This window comes from Pipistrellus kuhlii, unplaced genomic scaffold, assembly GCF_014108245.1.
Source record: "Pipistrellus kuhlii isolate mPipKuh1 unplaced genomic scaffold, mPipKuh1.p scaffold_m20_p_1, whole genome shotgun sequence".
NCBI classification, from domain to species: Eukaryota; Metazoa; Chordata; class Mammalia; order Chiroptera; family Vespertilionidae; genus Pipistrellus; species Pipistrellus kuhlii.
The window spans coordinates 27949176-27966649 of NW_023425404.1; the positions used below are offsets into that span (position 1 = coordinate 27949176).

The window sequence follows — 17474 nt, forward strand, 5'->3', positions numbered from 1 at the left end:
TGGGATTCACCCATGTTGTTGTGTATGTCAGTTTTCCTCTTTTTATTTCTGTGTAGTATACTACTGTATGAATATTACACAATTTACTCATTCTCCTGTGGAGATTTAAGTAGCTTCCAGGTTTTGGCAATTATGAATAAAGATGCTGCGAAATGCTTTTATGTGCCCTTTGGTAGTCATATGCATTCATTTCTCTTGGATATGTAAGTAGCAATGGAATTGCTAGATCACAAGGGTAAGCCTATATTTGACTTTACTAGACAATGCCAAAAGTTTTCCAAAACCATGAATTCCAAAGAATGAAGGTTGTAGTTGTTCCAGATCCTCATCACAGTCATATTTTAAGTAGCACTGTACAGGTGAGACATAAGACAAAGCCTAGGACTTACTCAAAGTGAAAAGTCAAATACAAGATAAAAAGCTGGGTCCTAGCTAGTTTGGCTCTATGGATAGAGCATCGGCCTGTGGACTGAGAGTCATCCCCGACTCGGACTCCGGTCAGGGCTCAAGCAGGAATCAACCAATCAATGTTTCTTTCACATCGATATTTCTCTGTCTTTCCCTCTCTCTTCCACTCTCTCTAAAAATCAATGGGAAAATATCCTCGGGTGCAGAAAAGAAAAGAAAAGAAAAGAAAAGAAAAGAAAAGAAAAGAAAAGAAAAGAAAAGAAGAGGAAAAGACAAGAAAAGACAAAGAAAGAAAAGACAAAGAGAGAGAGAGAGAGAGAGAGAGATAGAGAGAGAGAGAGAGAGAGAGAGAGAAAGAGAGAGAAAGAAAGAAAAGAAAGAAAGAAAGAAAGAAAGAAAGAAAGAAAGAAAGAAAGAAAGAAAGAAAGAAAGAAAGAGAAAGAAAGAGAATTCACACAGGTAAGTTCCAATGAGCTCACAATAAATTTAAAAAAAAAAACTGACTTAAAAATTCAAAACACATATAGCCATGGCCGGTGAAACTCAGTTGGTTGGGGCATCATCTGTACACTGAAAGGTGGTGGGTTTGATTCCCAGTTGGGGCATGTAGAAGAGACAACTGATGGATGTTTCTCTCTCACATCAATGCTTGTCTGTCTGTCTGTCTGTCTGTCTCTCTCAAAACCAATAAAGATATCTTCAGGTGAGGATTAAAAAAAAAACCCACACCAAACATTTAATATAATAAGAGAGTAGCAAAAATATGACCATTAATTAAGAAACTAATTTTTAAGAGAGGCAACGGAATATGTAGAAATGAAAAAGTGCAATTGAATTAAAAAATTAAAAAACAGTGAATGAATTAAACAGAAGAAAGGACACAGATAAAGAAAGAATTTGTGAACTGGAAAATAGAAGTGACCTTTCAAATGACCTAAATTCAGAGTTGGAAAATATGAGGTCTCAGAAGAGGGGAGGAATCAGATTGCAGTGTGCACCCTCTGAAGCGCTTAGGAGCAGAAAAGTAGTAACAGTCCTGCCTGAGCAGTCAGCACATATTGTAGCTAACCCCAGTGACAGGGCAGCTGTGGTCTAGCAGCCACCATTGCAAGGAAGAAAGCAATGGATCTTGGCTGCTCCCCCTCACCCACTGGGAGCTGGCAGCAAGAACTAGCACCAGGGCCCAGGAGAAGCTGTAGCAGTGTCAGGTTGCAGAGAGCACTATCTGCAGCCTTGAGAGCTGGAGAGGCAGAAGCATTCCTTCCAAAGTGGTGGATGCATGCTGGGGCTGGTTCCCACGATGGAGGTCTGGCAGCTGCCATTACTGGGATAACAAAGCCGCAATGCAAAAGCCTGCCTCTCCCAGGCCACCTTGCCCCAACCCATTGCAGCTAAGCCGAGTGGGGGGCACCTGGACGCCTAGGGCAGGGAAGCAGCTGGTTCCAGGGGGCAGCACTGGGATTTCACAGGTTTAGAACCCCATTGCCCACACATTCCTCCATGGGGATAGTGCTCTGATAGTGCACAGAGGAGATGCCTACTTCCCCAGGGAATGTGGGGCATTTTCGCTTACCGACAGAGATCCAAGAAGACAAAGCAGTGCAAGAGAAAACAAAAACACTTCAGCACAACTTAATGAACAACAAAAAAACCTCTTCGGATCGACCTGCTAAATAGAGAAGGACCACTCTTTTTAAAAAAGCAGATTGCATTCCCATAAATGCCTAGGCAGAGGAAAAAATCCATCAAATACCACATAACCAAGGCAACAAGGTATCTCAGAAAAGGAAAACATCTCCTGAAAATAAACCTAAAGACATCAAAATATATGAGTTAAATGACAGAGAATTCAAGACTGCAATTCCTAAAACAACGAAATAGAGGAAAACTCAGGCAGTTTAGTGAAATAAAATAAAATAGCTCAGTTGGTTACAGCCTTGTTCTGATATGCCAAGGTTGTGGGTTTGATCCCCATTCAAGGCACATATAAAAGGAATACTTTACCAAAGAGATGAATCTTTAAAGAACCAGTGGTTGAGCATAGACCCAGGAACCAGGAGGTCATGGTTTGATTCCAATCAAGGAACATGCCCCATTTGCAGGTTGATCCCTAGTAGGTGGCATGCAGGAGGTAGCCGACTGAGGATATTTCTGTGTCATAGATGTTTCTATCTCTCTACCCATTTCTCTCTAAAAATCAATAAAAACTTTTTTTTAAAAAAGGATCCAATAGTCACTTTCTTCCAAGAGCACACCCTTCTTTTCAAGAGTACTTTCTTAAGCTCCAATGGTCCTTCTTTTGCCTCTGTAACTTGTTTCCTTAACCCATTTCTTCTATGCCTCATTTTTACTATCTCTGTAATTTTCTAAATAAACTTCTCATAATTTGAGTTCTTGGCTCTGAACTCTTTCTTTGCAGTTCTCAAGAACCAAGGTCCAACTTCACTGTTTTGACAATATCACAGTTAATGTAAGGTGCCTTATCGCCCTCTAGGTGGGCTAGAGGTACCTCCTTATGCTTTCAGTCTCCTTTCTTGGAACCTACTCAAGGTGGAGCTAAAGGTTAGGGTCCTTAGCTCCAAGAGTCCTTCCTCTTACAATTTGAAATAAAAATAAAAAAAACGAACAGAAATTCTGGACCTGAGGAACTCAATAAACTAGTGAGCTTAGGAAATAGCGCTTACCAGATGAAGGAAAGAAATAGTGCTATGGAAGATAGAAATCTAGGAATGATGCAGATGGAAGAAGAATAAACTTAAGAGGAAAGAAAAAAAAAGGAAGGGAGGTAGGGAGGCAGGAAGGGAGAAAGGGAGGGAGGGAGGGAGGAAGGGAGGAATGGAGGAATGGAGGAAGGGAGGAAGAATTCTATGAGAACTATCTGACTTCATCAGGAAGAGCAATATAAGAATAATTGTATACCAGAAGAAGAGAGGGGGGGAAAAAGAACAAAGAGCCTACTCAAACAAATAGTTGATGAGCCCTAGCCATTTTGGCTCAGTAGATCATCAGCCTGTGGACTAAAGTGTCCCAGGTTCAATTCCAGTCAAGGGGACGTACCTGGGTTGGAAACACCCCCCCTTCCCCATGGCTCGTGCAGGAGGCAACCAATCGTTGTGTTTCTATCTTTCCCTCTCTTCCACTCTTCCTAAAAATCAATGGAAAATGTCCTCGGGTGAGGATTAACAAAACACAAAAACAAACATACAAAAACCACAAAAAAACAACAAATAGTTTATAAGAACTTCCCAAACCTATGGAAAGCACTGGATCTTTGAGTCCAAGAATCAAACAGAACACCTAATTATCTCAACCCCAGAAGGCCTTCTCCAAGACACATTATATTAAAACTATAAAAAATTAGTGATAGGCCCTGGCCGGATAGCTCAGTTTGTTAGCAGCAGTCACCAATCTTTCAGTCCTTGCAGACCACCAGTGGTCCGCAGACCTTCAGTGGCTGACTGCTTGGTTAGAGCCTTGACCCGATATGCCAAGTTTGCAGGTTTGATCTCCAGTCAGGGCACATAAAAAGAGCAACAAATGAGTGCACAGATAGATAGAACAACAAATCGATGCGCGCGCGCGCGCGCGCTCGCGCTCGCTCTCTCTCTCTCTCTCTCAATCAATTTAAAAAAATTATGGCAAAGAAAGAATTCTCAAGGCAGTCAGGTAAAAGAAGACAGTAAACTATAAAGAAAATTCCATTAGGGTTTCAGCAGAAACCCTGTAAGCCAAGACACAGTGGAATAAAATATTCCAATCAGTTAACAGAGAGAAATTACCAGTCAAGAATAATATATCCAACAAAGTTATCCTTTAGATATGAAGGAGAAATAAAGACTTTTCCAGACATACAGAAGCTGAGTGAATTTATCACCACAAGACTTGCATTACAGGAAATGCAAAGGGGTTTTTCTATTCAAAACAAAAAGACAAAGTGATACAAAACTATGACTAAGATAACTGACAGACAGAAACAGGAAATTTCAACCCTTATTCAGAAGAGGTACTATATACACTTATAAATATAACATAAAAGTTAAAGGATAAAAACATTAAAAAAAAAAAAGAGAAGACAATTAAAAAAGAAACATAACAGGGGAGGTGGCAAAGGTCTGAATTTTCAAAGGGAATTGAAGGAGCATTCAGAAGAAAAAGAACTGCTGTATATGTGAAATTTTCTTTTCCAAAGCCTAATGGTAACCACACTGAAAAAAATAAATTAAAAAAACACACACGGACACATAATATTAAAAAAGAGGAAACAGTTAAAAAAAAAAAATCATAGAATACCACCAAACTAAAATAACAGATAGAAGCACAGGGGAAAAGAAACAAAGGAGACACAGAGCTACCAGAAAACAAAAAATATAACAGCTAAAGGAAATCCTCATGTATCAATAGTCACCCTAAATGTAAATGGACTGAACTCACCAATAAAAAGGCACAGAATAGTGGAATAGAGGAAAAAAAAAATAAGCCAACAATATGCTGCCTTCAGGAGATACATCTCAGTTACAAAGACAAATATAGACTCAAAGTGAAAAGGTAGAAACTGATACTCCAAATGGCATCCAGAGAAAAGCAAGTGTAGCTGAACTTATATCTAACAAAATAGATTTCAAGATAAATAAGGTAACAGGGACAAAGGCAGGCATCCTATCCTATCTAATAAAAGAGTAATATGCAAATTGACCATCACACCAACACACAAGATGGCCACCAAAAGATGATCTTGCAGGGGAGGGCAGTTGTGGGCAATCAGGACAGCAGGGAAGGGCAGTTAGGGGTGACCTAGCTGGCAGAGGAGGGCAGTTGAGGGAGACCTGGCCAGCAAGGGAGGGTAGTTAGGGGTGATCAGGCCTATAGTGGGGCACCAGGCATGCAAGGGAGGGCAGTTGGGGAGGACCATGCCTGCAGGAGAGAGCAGTTAGGGGCGACCAGGCTGGCAGGGGAAGGCAGTTAGAGGTGACCGGGCCATCAGGGGAGGGCAGTTGGGGGCAATCAGGTTGGCAGGGGAACAGTTAGGTGTTGATCAGGCTGGTTAGGGGGCAGACAAGCAGGCAGGTGAGCAGTTGGGAGTCAGCAATCCTGAATCGTGAGAAGGATCCCAGATTGGAGAGGGTACAGGCTGGGCTGAGGATACACCCCCCCACACACACACCCCTGTGCATGAATTTCGTGCACTGGGCCTCTAGTTTTATAATGATAAAGAGGACAATATATCAAGAAGACAAAACATTAAGCATAGTGCCTGACAGAATAAGCACACAATAGATGTGCATTCTGTGATCATTGCACAAGATACTATGAATCATTTTTCTTTTTCTTTTCTTTTTAAACAGTCAGCCTTATCTTCCTGAAACTTGTCAAACTGTGAGGAAAAAAAGTGATTAAAGAAATGTATACTTTTGGGACCCGTTTGGCTCAGTGGATAGAGTGTCGGCCTGCGGACTGAAAGGTCCCGGTTCGATTCCAGTCAAGGGCATGTACCTTGGTTGCAGGCACATCCCCAGTGGAGGATGTGCAAGAGGCAGCTAATCGATGATTCTCTCTCATCAATGTTTCTAACTCTCTATCCCTCTCTCTTCCTCTCTGTAAGAAATCAATAAAATATAAATTAAAAAAAATTCATATAAAGAAATGTATACTTTTGAGTTTATCTATTATAAAACAAAATCTCTAAATTGTGCATGATAAAAGAAGAAAAATGGGAAAATATATAGGGAAATGAGGTTCTGGAATATCATTTACCAAAAAAATTATTTGAAGAAAAAAATTTTCACTGTCCAATAATTGAAAACATTTTATATCAGATCAAGCAAGACCATATGGGATAGAATTCAAAATTTACCTGAAAATTTAAGTGAAAAAACAGGCTTCAAGGAAATGAAAAGGTATTATAGGAGTAAAATGCAAGTTATAGAGAATGAAAAATTATTCCTATGCATAGGACAGATAAGCTCACATGCTCCTTCAGTGAGTATCAGGACTTGCTATAAGTATCCTTTGAAACTTAAAAGCTTTCTATTACAGAATACTTCATTTGGAACTATTCTTTTTTTTTTTTTTTTTTAAGGAATCTGAAGTCTTTTTTTTTTTTTTTAATATATTTTATTATTTTTTACAGAGAGGAAGGGGGAGAGATAGAGAGCTAGAAATGTCGATGAGAGAGAAACATCGACCAGCTGCCTCTTGCACACCCCCTACCGTGATGTGCCCGCAACCAATGCACATACCCTTAACAGGAATCGAACCTGGGACCCTTCAGTCCGCAGACCAACGCTCCACCACTGAGCCAAACCAGTTTCGAATATTCTTTTCTTTTTTAAAAAAATATATTTTATTAATTTTTTATGGAGAGGAAGGGAGAGAGATAGTTAGAAACATCGATGAGAGAGTGTCATCGATCAGCTGCTTCTTGCACACCCCCTACTGGGAATAAGGTACTGCAACCAAGGTACATGCCCTTGACCGGAATCGAACCTGGGACCTTTCAGTCCGCAGGCTGACACTCTATTCACTGAGCCAAACCGGTTTCGGCTGAAACTATTCTATTGTATATCTCAAATCTTCCCTTCTTGTTGCTCTAGCCTGGATTACTACCTACCTACAGAACAAATCTTAAACCTTCTTAGTCTACTAATTCTGCTCATGCCTTTGGCATACTATATCAAGATTTTAAAAGTTGTTCATGCTCACAGTCTTGCTCTACCAGACATCTATAGGTCTGAATAGATCTCTAATAACCAAGTCTTTTCAATCATAATCTCTGCCTGCTCATGCTGTTCCTAAAATCCATCACTTTAGAAATGGTGGTATTATTAATCGGTCAGACTCCTAGTATAACTAACTGTCAATCTATTGTGAGTTAATATTAATCAGAAGAATCAATTTCCCAAATTTTGTTGATTAACCAAGTAGTCAATCTATATTTTTCAAACCAAAGCAAGCCAACTAAGTAAAAATATCCCTAATTGTGAAACACATCTGCTCCTAATAAAAATTAATTCACAAGTGAAAATCCTTCAGTCATCAATGATAAAGGGTACCACATATTAAAACACCTTTCATTCTATCTTCCCCCCTTTTTTTTTTTGGCTATACGTGTCACCTGGTGGCTTCACATGACATTTAATCAAACTGTAAAATGCTCCGTGTCCAGTGTTTAAGGACTCCGTCCACCATGGTGAGTTTGTGAACTTAAACTTCAAAGCCATGTGTGTGTGTTTTCTACGTAAGATTAGCTATCATGCTGAAACCGGTTTGGCTCAGTGGTAGAGTGTCAGTCTGCGGACTGAAAGCTCCTGGGTTCGATTCCGATCAAGGGCATGTACCTTGGTTGTGGGCACATCCCCGGTAGGGGGTGTGCAAGAGGCAACTGGTCGATGTTTCTCTCTCACTGATGTTTCTAGCTCTCTCTCTCTCTCCCTTCCTCTCTGTAAAAAATCAATAAAATATATTAAAAAAAAAAAAAAAGATTAGCTATCATGCAAAACTTCCTGGTTAAGCAGTTAATAAAATACACATATCCCATGGATGGGTTTTGTACATTTCAATCCTTGCAGACAACAAAGCAATTCTACACCCTGCATGGTCCTGAGTGAGTCCATTGGCAACATGGAGCTGCCAGTGGGATGGCTGGGGTGGGGAGGGGTGGTGGGTGGAAGGCTCATGTGTTATAAGTTCTCGACACTCTTTTGGCTGCCGTTTGGGTGTTGGGTGGCTCTTCCTTCTCTTCCTCGGTTCGCTTGTGCTTTAAAAACAAGTCAGACTTCAAGAAGTGGCTGTAGCTGTCGTACTTCATTAGGCTGAAGATCTTCAGTGGGTATGACAGGGTGCTTCCTCAGTATGGATGCCTCAAACAGCCCCTGTCTCCCTCTTGATCTGGTCCTGGAGGTTCTGGAACATCACGGGGCGCAGTTCTTCCAGGATCTTCTCGTTGAGCCAGGACTGTTCCTCGATGTTGACTTGTGATGAGGCCTTGCTGGACAGGAAGGTCACGTAGATCTCCTTTGCCTTTTCCTGCATCTGCTTCTTATCTTGTGTTTTCTAAAATCTTCGCAGGCTAACCAAAATAAAACATTTTCTTCACTGAATTGCTTTTTTAAAAATTCCCGAAATCTTTTCACACCTCCGGGTCTTCGAGTAGATTCTCTAGAGAGGCGGCCCACTTGGCTGTGCTCTTGGGGTTCTGATGGCTGTTGCTGGAACTCCCATCACTGTCGTGGATGTCTGAGGGTGGTCCCTTCCTGCTCAGCAGGCTCACTTCCTGCTCAGCAGGCTCACTGTGTGGTTAAACATCTCAGCGGGCACCCGGGTGAGGAAGGAGGAATGGCCCAGCCGCGCAGTAGCTAAGGAGAAGGTGAGGAGGAGAAGGAGGAGGAGTAGGAGGAGGAGGGAGTAGGCGGAGGAGCCATTCTATCTTCTTTCTCATACAAATGCAGTTATAGTATCTATAAAACTGCATTTATAGGGCAGAAAAATGTTATTAAAATGTTCAAGGATCCATCAATAAATAAATGGCCCTGCAGGTGTAGCTCAGTGGTTGAGCATAGACATTATCAACCAGATCATGGTTCAATATGTGGTCAGGGCACATGTCTAGGCTGCAGGCTCATCCCAGTAGGGGGCGTGCAGGAGGCAGCTAGCTGATCAATGATTCTCTCTCATCACTGATGTTTCTTTCTCTCTTTGAAATCAATAAAAATGTTTTTAAATAAACAAGTAAATAAACAAACCAACAAACCAGAGTATATGATAAATGAATCAAAGAATATAGGCTATAACCATCTGATATAAAAATAAGCTAATATGCAAATCGACCAAATGGTGGAACAACTGGTGGCTATGATGCGCATTGACCACCAGAGGGCAGACATCAGCCAGAAGCTGTGCTCACTGCTGGCGAACTGAGTGCAGCAGCAGTGGTGGGAATGTCTCCTGCCTCCTCGGCAGCGCTAAGGATGCCATCAGTTGGACATCCTCCAAGTGCTCTGAGGGACCCCCCACCCCCACCTCCACCCCTGCCAGTGCATGAGCTTCATGTACCAGGCCTCTAGTTAGGTAAATAAAAACTTAATTCTTACTATCAGGTGGATTAAAACATAATTTTTAGAAATGCCAAGATAGATTACAAATACTACATAGGTCAGGGGAACAACTTGGGGGGAAAAGAATGATCAGAATGCTATATCTGACCTGGGACATTTCACAAAACAGAAAAATTATTATTATAGTCTCCTCCAAAAAAATGTAGTTCTCCTGAGAATAAGCCCTTTCCTTTAGTTGCCACCCCTTGCTCAAACTTTGCCAAAAACCAAGGACCAAAGATGTTCACTCAAAAGGATTGGGAGAATATGGAAAGACAGAGAGGCATTCAAGTAAAATGCTTCTATATCAATTTTTCTTAAACCTGCCCACCTTCGCTAGAATTATCTGGCTCCATCTCAGACGAATTAAATCAGAATAGGTGATGGTGAGTCTAGGCATGGCTATTTTTAAAAAGTTCCTTGGGTAATTTTACTCTAAGTCAGGTTACAAAAGCACCATTCTAAATGTAAAGGTACTAGGAAAGGGATGCTCAAGTCAGCGCTATTAAGCAAGTCTTATTTTTGATGTTGTACTAAGGGAATCAAAAAATAAAGGGCCCAGCCGATGTGGCTCAGTGGTTGAGCATGGACCCATGAACAAGGTCACAGTTTGATTCCCAGTCAGGGGACATGCCTGGGTTTCAGGCTCAATTTCCAGTGGAGGGGCATGCAGGTGGCTTCCGATTGATGATTCTCATCACTTTCTACCTCTCTCCCTTTCCCTTCCTCTCTGAAATCAATAAAAACATTTAAAAAAATAAAGAAAAATGGAAAGGAAAACATTTAAGTTGCTAACCTAAGATTGAAGTAAATTATATTTCACTTTCTACTTGAAAATAATTCATTTTTGAATTATAAAACCAACAGTCCTAGCTATGCAACCAATTTTTTAGAAAAATTAACAGTTACTTTTCTTCCTCACATCTAAAAAACTACTATAATCTTGCCACAAGTAAGAAAGACTCTATCATCAAAACTGTTAAACAGAAAATCACAGCCCCCAAAAGGTATCACTCTCAATGAAAGCCAATGATACTAAACCTAGATTGACTACCTGATTCTGTTTGTTTGTATTAATCCTCACCAGAGGATACTTTTTCCCATTGACTTTTAGAAAGAGTGGAAGGGAGGTAGGAATGGGAGAAAGAGAGGAACATCAATGTGAGAGAGAATCACTGATTGGTTGCCTCCGCACATACTCTAACTGGGGCTCAGGATGAACTCCACTACCTTCTGTGCTCAGGCTGCCGCTCTGTCTACTGAGAAACAATGGCCAGAGCTAATACTGATTCTGAATGCAGTTTCAACCTCTTCCAGAATCATAATTTTAATCAGTCTGGAATTGATTTTTAAAAATATAGTTTTATTGATTTCGGAGATAGAGAGGGAAAGAGAGATAGTACCTGGGAATTGAATCCACAACCCACGCATCTGCTCTGACCAAGAATCTAACCTTGACCTCCTGGTTCATAGATTGCAGCTCAACCACTGAGGCATCCAACTGGGCCATCTGGAATTTCTTACCTGTCTGAAAAGATCCCCTTTAGAGGAAGGTGTCCTAGTCTGAAATAATTCACTTTTAATTTCTTCATTCCAACTTCATTCTGCCTATAAAAACTAAAAAAGTTGATGGAAATGTGATTATGAGATGCATGCCTATAGTTAACTAGTTGAGAGCAAGGAGAGTGCTGACAACCATGTAGAGCAGTGTTTCCCAAACTTCTCTCATGATGAGAATCACCTGGTGGAGTTGTTAAAATACAGATTCTACTAATTAAGTATACAATTTTACCTATATGCTCTCAAAAATTCTAGTTTAGAACTTCTTAGTTGGGATTCAGGAATCTGTATTTTAACAACTGATATAGAGGAAAAGTAAATGCAAAGGCACTTAACTGGGGGGATTGGGAAGCATTACAGGAACTGAGAAAAGATGACTATAACTAGGGCATACAGAGAAGGAAGCGGAAGAGGAAGAATAACTCATAATGAGGTTAGAGAGGCAGGCAGATGCAAGATCACACTGGACCCTCCAGATGATGTTACAGGTTTGGATTTCAACCTCAAAACATTGGGAAATCACAGTATTTTAAAACAAAGGAGTGCTGATCTTTTTGCAAACTGATCTGAACACAGCTAAATTTTTGCTCACGTAAGAGTAAAATGCTTGGTCTCTCTGACTCCATCTTGTTCAAGTCTGCGTTGTTTCCGTGACCTTCAGGATAACAGCTCCTGCTCAGTCTTGCCTTTCAAAGCTTTGGGGCACTTTGGACTGGTAACACAAGCACTGACCTATAAACAATGCCCTGACCAGTATTTCAAGAATGTTCTTAAAGAGATGATAGGGTTGTACTTTAGTTTCCATGTAGTGCTTCCTATGTGGAAGACACTATGCTGGCTGGTCATGCCAACTACATTTAAAACCACCTGACACTTCACTTATTGTATCTCATTGGAAATTAGTTTATCAGGTTAGCATGAGTAACTACACACCCTATTTAATGGGTATTTAGTTTTCTCTGCTCAAAAAGCACTCTCCCTCTTCTGTGGAAATGTCTACGATGATAAACTTCACTATCCTAGCCAAGGAAGCGGGTATCTGACCTAGCCTGGGCCCTTCGTTATATTTAACACTTCCAGGCTGTAGTGACTGATCCAAAGGATGGGCACATGACCCGAGTTGGGCCAGTCCTCCAGCTTTTAAACACTGAAGCTTGCAGAGAAGCGCTTTTATTCCTCAATGTGTACACCCGGAGTTAATGGCCAAACTCCATACTTGTGAGTGGCAGCTCTGATACACTATAATACTGTCTAGTCAAGACCCTAAGATTAGCTGCACCTCCAACATTCTGAATTTAGTTACTTCATGTCTTTTTGCTTAAGCTAGTCTGAGTTTTGCAAAAAAAGAGAAACAGCTAATGTTATGAAATAAGGAATTAATTGGCTTTCAGTAGGTAGTATCTGTTATCATTATCTATTAGACTTTGAGAACAAGAAAGATATATTTCCAGTAAGATTTTATTATTTTTGCAGGGATAACACATATTATATACATAATAAAAGAGAAAATTAAAATCTGTAAACATTTTAAATGGGAAACTTTAGGATTAGAGCAGGGAAGAATTCAGGTCCTCACTTTGTCTTGTGCTACTTTGTTACCATGGACTTGTTCTCAGTTTTCTCTTCACCGGAAAACTGGGGATGCTCTACATTATTCCTAAATTTGCTTCCAGTGCTGAAATGACTGAATAATTATGAAGATATAAAAACATGCCCCTCATTTAAACTATCCCATATTAAACAAAGAAAAAAGTTAAATTCATTTTTAAACATAAATTCAACCCCTCCTGCCCCCACAATTAAAGGAGTCTAACCTGGCCCTGGCCAGGTAGCTTAGTTGGTTAGAGCGTCCTCCCCTTAGACCAAGGTTGTGGGTTCCATCCCTGGTCAGGGCACATACCATAAATCAACCAATGAATGCATAAGTACATGGAACAACGAATTGATGTTTCTCTCCCTCTTCCTTCCTCTCTCTCTCTCAAATCAATAAGAATGTAAGAAAGAAAAGAATCTATTCTGAAAACATGCAAATCTCAAGGATCACTACAACAAGCAAAAGATCCCTCAAACAAAAAGAATGGCTCAGTGGCCTGCAGACTCAAGGGTCCCAAGTTTGATTCCAGTCAAGGGCATGTACCTTGGTTGCAGGCACATCCCCAGTAGGGAGTGTGCAGGAGGCAGCTGATCGATGTTTCTCTCTCATCAATGTTTCTCTCTCTCACTCTCCCTTCCTCTCTGTAAAAAAAAAAAATCAATAAAACATATTAAAGCCAAGACCGGTTTGGCTCAATGGATAGAGCGTCGGCTTGGGGACTGAAGGGACCCGGGTTCGATTCCGGTCAAGAGCATGCACCTTGGTTGCGGGCATATTCCCAATAGGGGGTGTGCAAGAGGCAGCTGATAGATGACTCTCTCTCATTGATGTTTTTAACTCTCTATCTCTCTACCTTCCTCTCTGTACAAAATCAATAAAATACATAAAAAAATAAAATAAAATAAAAAATGTTTAAAAAAAAATAAAACATATTAAAAAAACACAAAAAAAACAAAAAAACAAAAAAAAACAACAACCTGTGAGCCCCAAATGAAGATATTCAACAGAATAAATACTTGGTATAAACTTAATGGTCTCTTAAAAATATAGTTTTTTTCCAATTACTTTTAAGATATTGAAAACTAGAAATTTTAGACTTCTTTCTTTCTTGATCGTGCTAAGGCATGCCTTGACCTGTTACTAATTTTAGATTTCAGAAAATCCTAGTTTAGTATTCTGCAATACATTTGAAATAAGCAATAGGTGGGGTAAAACACACACACACACACACACACACCTCAATACAAAAGTTAGACGGGGGAAAAGTAAAGTGGGTTATAAAAAGAACCCCAAATTAGAAATCAGGAGACCAAGTTATAAGAATTTTATTATTATACTTCCCTCCAAAGGGCAAGAGTTCAGATTCAAATAAGCCATCTTTGTAGCTTTGCCTCAAAACAAACAAAAACAAAAACAAAAACAACTACTTTGGGGAACTTTCCCAAAGGAGCATTTTGAACGTCAAACCCCGTATCTAGTCCACCTGCGTCCCACAAGTGAAATAGATGACACCAAAGCTATCCCTCAAATTGAGATGAAAAGCAACATTTCCCTCGTATTGCTTTGGCCGTAAAAGGGGAACTTAATCCAAGACAAGTCCTGGACGCTGACTTGGGGTGGGGGAGACTCATTATAAATTAACTACCGCAGACCCAGGCTCTCGGCCGGCGCCTGGGGAGGGCAGGAACGGAGCCGGGGCGAGTGCCCACCTCCCCCGAGCGAGAGGCTCCGGGCCGGCGCCTGGGACTCCCCTCGGCCTGTGCGTGGCGGCCAGCGGCACACTTACCTCGGCGTCCTCTTTGCACTGCGGGAGCGAGGGGAACTCCAGCTTCACGTCCTCCATGATCCCGGCCGGCGGACTGGTGGGTGGGGTGGGAGTCGAGTGATTCGCCAGCCCGACCGTGGGGCTGGCGGCGGCGGTAGAGGAAGGCGGGCCGGTGCGCCGAGGGCTGGCGGGCGGCAGCGAGAGGCCTTACAACGGACACGCGCAGACCAGAGGGTCCCGGCGACTCCGGCGGCGGCGGCGGCGACAGAGGGGCAGCGGAGGGCTGGGCGGCTCATCCCCGGCCGCCATGCTGTTGCGGTTTCCCTCCCCCGGAGTGCTCGCGCCCCACGGGCCGCCCAGACTTGGGCACCACCACGAGCCCCACAACCGTCTTCCCGTTTCCTCCGGCCCTCCCCGCCCCGCCCCGCCCCAGCCAATCCCGGCGCACGCTCGCCTTCGGCCCGCCCCCGCGGCCGCCAGGTGTCAGCGCGCCGCCCCGCCTCTTCGCGCCGGCGCAGCCGCAGGGGGCGGGGCCTCGGAGGGCCGGTGCGGAGCTCACCGGGCGCGGAGGAGGCGGGGCTGCGGCAGGAGGGCGGGGACAGCTGAAGGTCCTGGGAAAGGCAGGAGGACCATCCACAACAGCGGGCCCTTTCCAGTCAGAAGCGAATCTCTCCTTTGGTATAAAAATGACCAAGCCAAAACCGGTTTGGCTCAATGGATAGAGCGTCGGCCTGCGGACTGAAAGGTCCCAGGTTCGATTCCTGTTATGTACCTTGGTTGCAGGTACATCCCCAGTAGGGGGTGTGCAAGAGGCAGCTGATCAATGTTTCTCTCTCATCGGTTTCTAACTCTCTATCCCTCTCTCTTCCTCTCAGTGAAAAAATCAATAAAATATATTAAATAAATAAATAAAAAAGAATGGCCAATACATCCCAGCCACCAGTAGCTGGAATCTGAAAGGAAAACCATAGTTTCCCCCTTCTCAGAATACTGCGCAATCTGTGGTGAGGTTACAACCAGGAGTAAGGAAAGCCTTCATCCTAAAATTATGCTACACAAAAAAATGAAACACCCATCATTCTTAAGCAAATTGAAATGGTGGGCTTAGGTATATGACAACTAGAAAAGCTCAAGAAATGGTAAAAGGAAAAAAATCGTAAGAAATGGAATTGGTAACTCAGTAAATTGTACTTAATACTGAAGAAAGGTCTCTCCCTTTACTTTGAAGTGTATGAATATTTCAAATGATGATAACCTAGATGGCTTGCAGTATCTTTTAAAAAGGACTTGGAGCGCCGAGACCGGTTTGGCTCAGTGGATAGAGCATCGGCCTGCGGACTGAAAGGTCCCAGGTTCAATTCTGGTCAAGCCCATGTACCTTGGTTGTAGGGACGTCCCCAGAGGGGGGTGTGCAGGAGGCAGCTGATCAATGTTTCTCTCTCATCGGTTTCTAACTCTCTATCCCTCTCTGTAAAAAAATCAATAAAATATATTTTTAAAAATAAATAAAAAGGACCCAGAGTAAATACTATATTGTTAATAAAGATTAGGTATATGATGTTCTCTCTGGACGTAGGGAGATATTGTTATCCTTTTTGTATTTAAACAGATGAGGAAAATCAAGCTTAGAAGAACCCACACTTAAATATTTAAGGTTTGTATACCAAACTGATTCCTGAAAAATCAATCACCACCAAAGTAAAAAAGAAAGTCATTTATTAAATTGCAACTTACAATGGATAAAGTAAAAAAAAAAAAAAAAAAAAAAAAAAATCACATGGATATTTGCCCTAGACCCACCAACACAAATATCCTATTACTTTTTATATTGTCATATTTATGAAACACAGTCAACATATAGACAGAAATGGAACTGTTCGATAGTTTTGAGTTTTAGATGGCTAGCTTCAGCAATCCATTTTTTTCTACTATGTAATGTTTTTTTTTGTTTGTTTTTTAAATATATATTTTATTGGTTTTGTACAGAGAGGAAGGGAGAGAGATAGCAAGTTAAAAACATCGATGAGAGAGAGTCATCGATCAGCTGCCTCTTGCACACCCCCTACTGGGGATATACCCGCAACCAAGGTACATGCCCTTGACCGGAATCGAACCCGGGACCCTTCAGTCCCCAAGCCGACGCTCTATCCACTGAGCCAAACCGGTTTCGGCTGTAATGTTTTTTTAAAGTTATAAAAAGGCATGCAATACACTGCTAATTTTGTTTGTATTAATCCTCACTGGAAGATATTTTTTTCCATTGGTTTTTAAAGTGGAAGGGAGGGAAAAGGAGGGAAGGAGGGAAGGGGAGGGAGGGAAGAAGGGAAGGGGAAGGAGAGAGGGAGGGAAGGAGGGAGAGAAGGGGAGGGAGGAAAAGGGAGGGAGGGAAGGGGAAGAAGGGAGAAATATGAGACACATCCAGTGGTTGCCTCTCAAATCCGCCCAACTAGGCAAGAATTGAAGATACAATCCAGGTTCTTGCCCTTGACCAATAATCAAACCCAAGACCTTTCAGTGCGCAAGCCAAAGCTCTGAACTCTTAGCTGCACCAGCCTGAGCTCTGTTAGTAAGTTTTTAATTTGAAAAATGATTGTATAACTAATTACCCAGGTCATGTTTGTTTTTCGTGTTTATGAAACTGAAGCCAAGTTTCTTTTTTTTAGCAACTTTAGTAAGATAATCTTAATAGATGACCAATGATGATTTCCTATTGTAATGTTAAATCTTTAATTGTCACATGATATGAGAAAGAACTGTGTATAGGTAACAGAACTTTCGTTCCGAACACTTCTGACATTAACATCCCCTACATCAGACACTCAGCCTGATATCCAGATACCTATGGAGTCCATGAACGAACTCGGGAAAAATAAATCTTAAGTTGTAGCATGCGCAAAATTATGTATACTTATGTGCCAACTTTTCTGGGAAGAGGGCCCAGACTGTAACTTCTCAAAAAGGGAGCTATCTTCTCATATAACCTAAGAAAACCAAGTCATGTTTATTAGCAAATATTACTTTGAATTATAATCTACAAGGTTATGGATGTGCTTGTTCT

General features: G+C 41.7%; 1 protein-coding gene across 4 annotated transcripts in view; it reads right to left on the bottom strand.

Moving 5' to 3' along the window:
* Positions 1-14848, bottom strand: part of STYX (serine/threonine/tyrosine interacting protein) — a 44113-nt gene extending 29265 nt beyond the window's left edge. The window contains exon 1 of one of the 4 annotated variants that reach the window (XM_036436603.2): positions 14438-14848. In XM_036436603.2, the coding sequence (XP_036292496.1) occupies positions 14438-14494 (57 nt within the window). In that variant the 5' untranslated portion in view covers positions 14495-14848. The remainder of the gene's footprint in view (positions 1-14437) is intronic. The other 3 variants (XM_036436613.2, XM_045580620.1, XM_036436585.2) reach the window with 3 other exon arrangements.
* Between the last annotated feature and the right edge of the window lie 2626 nt (positions 14849-17474).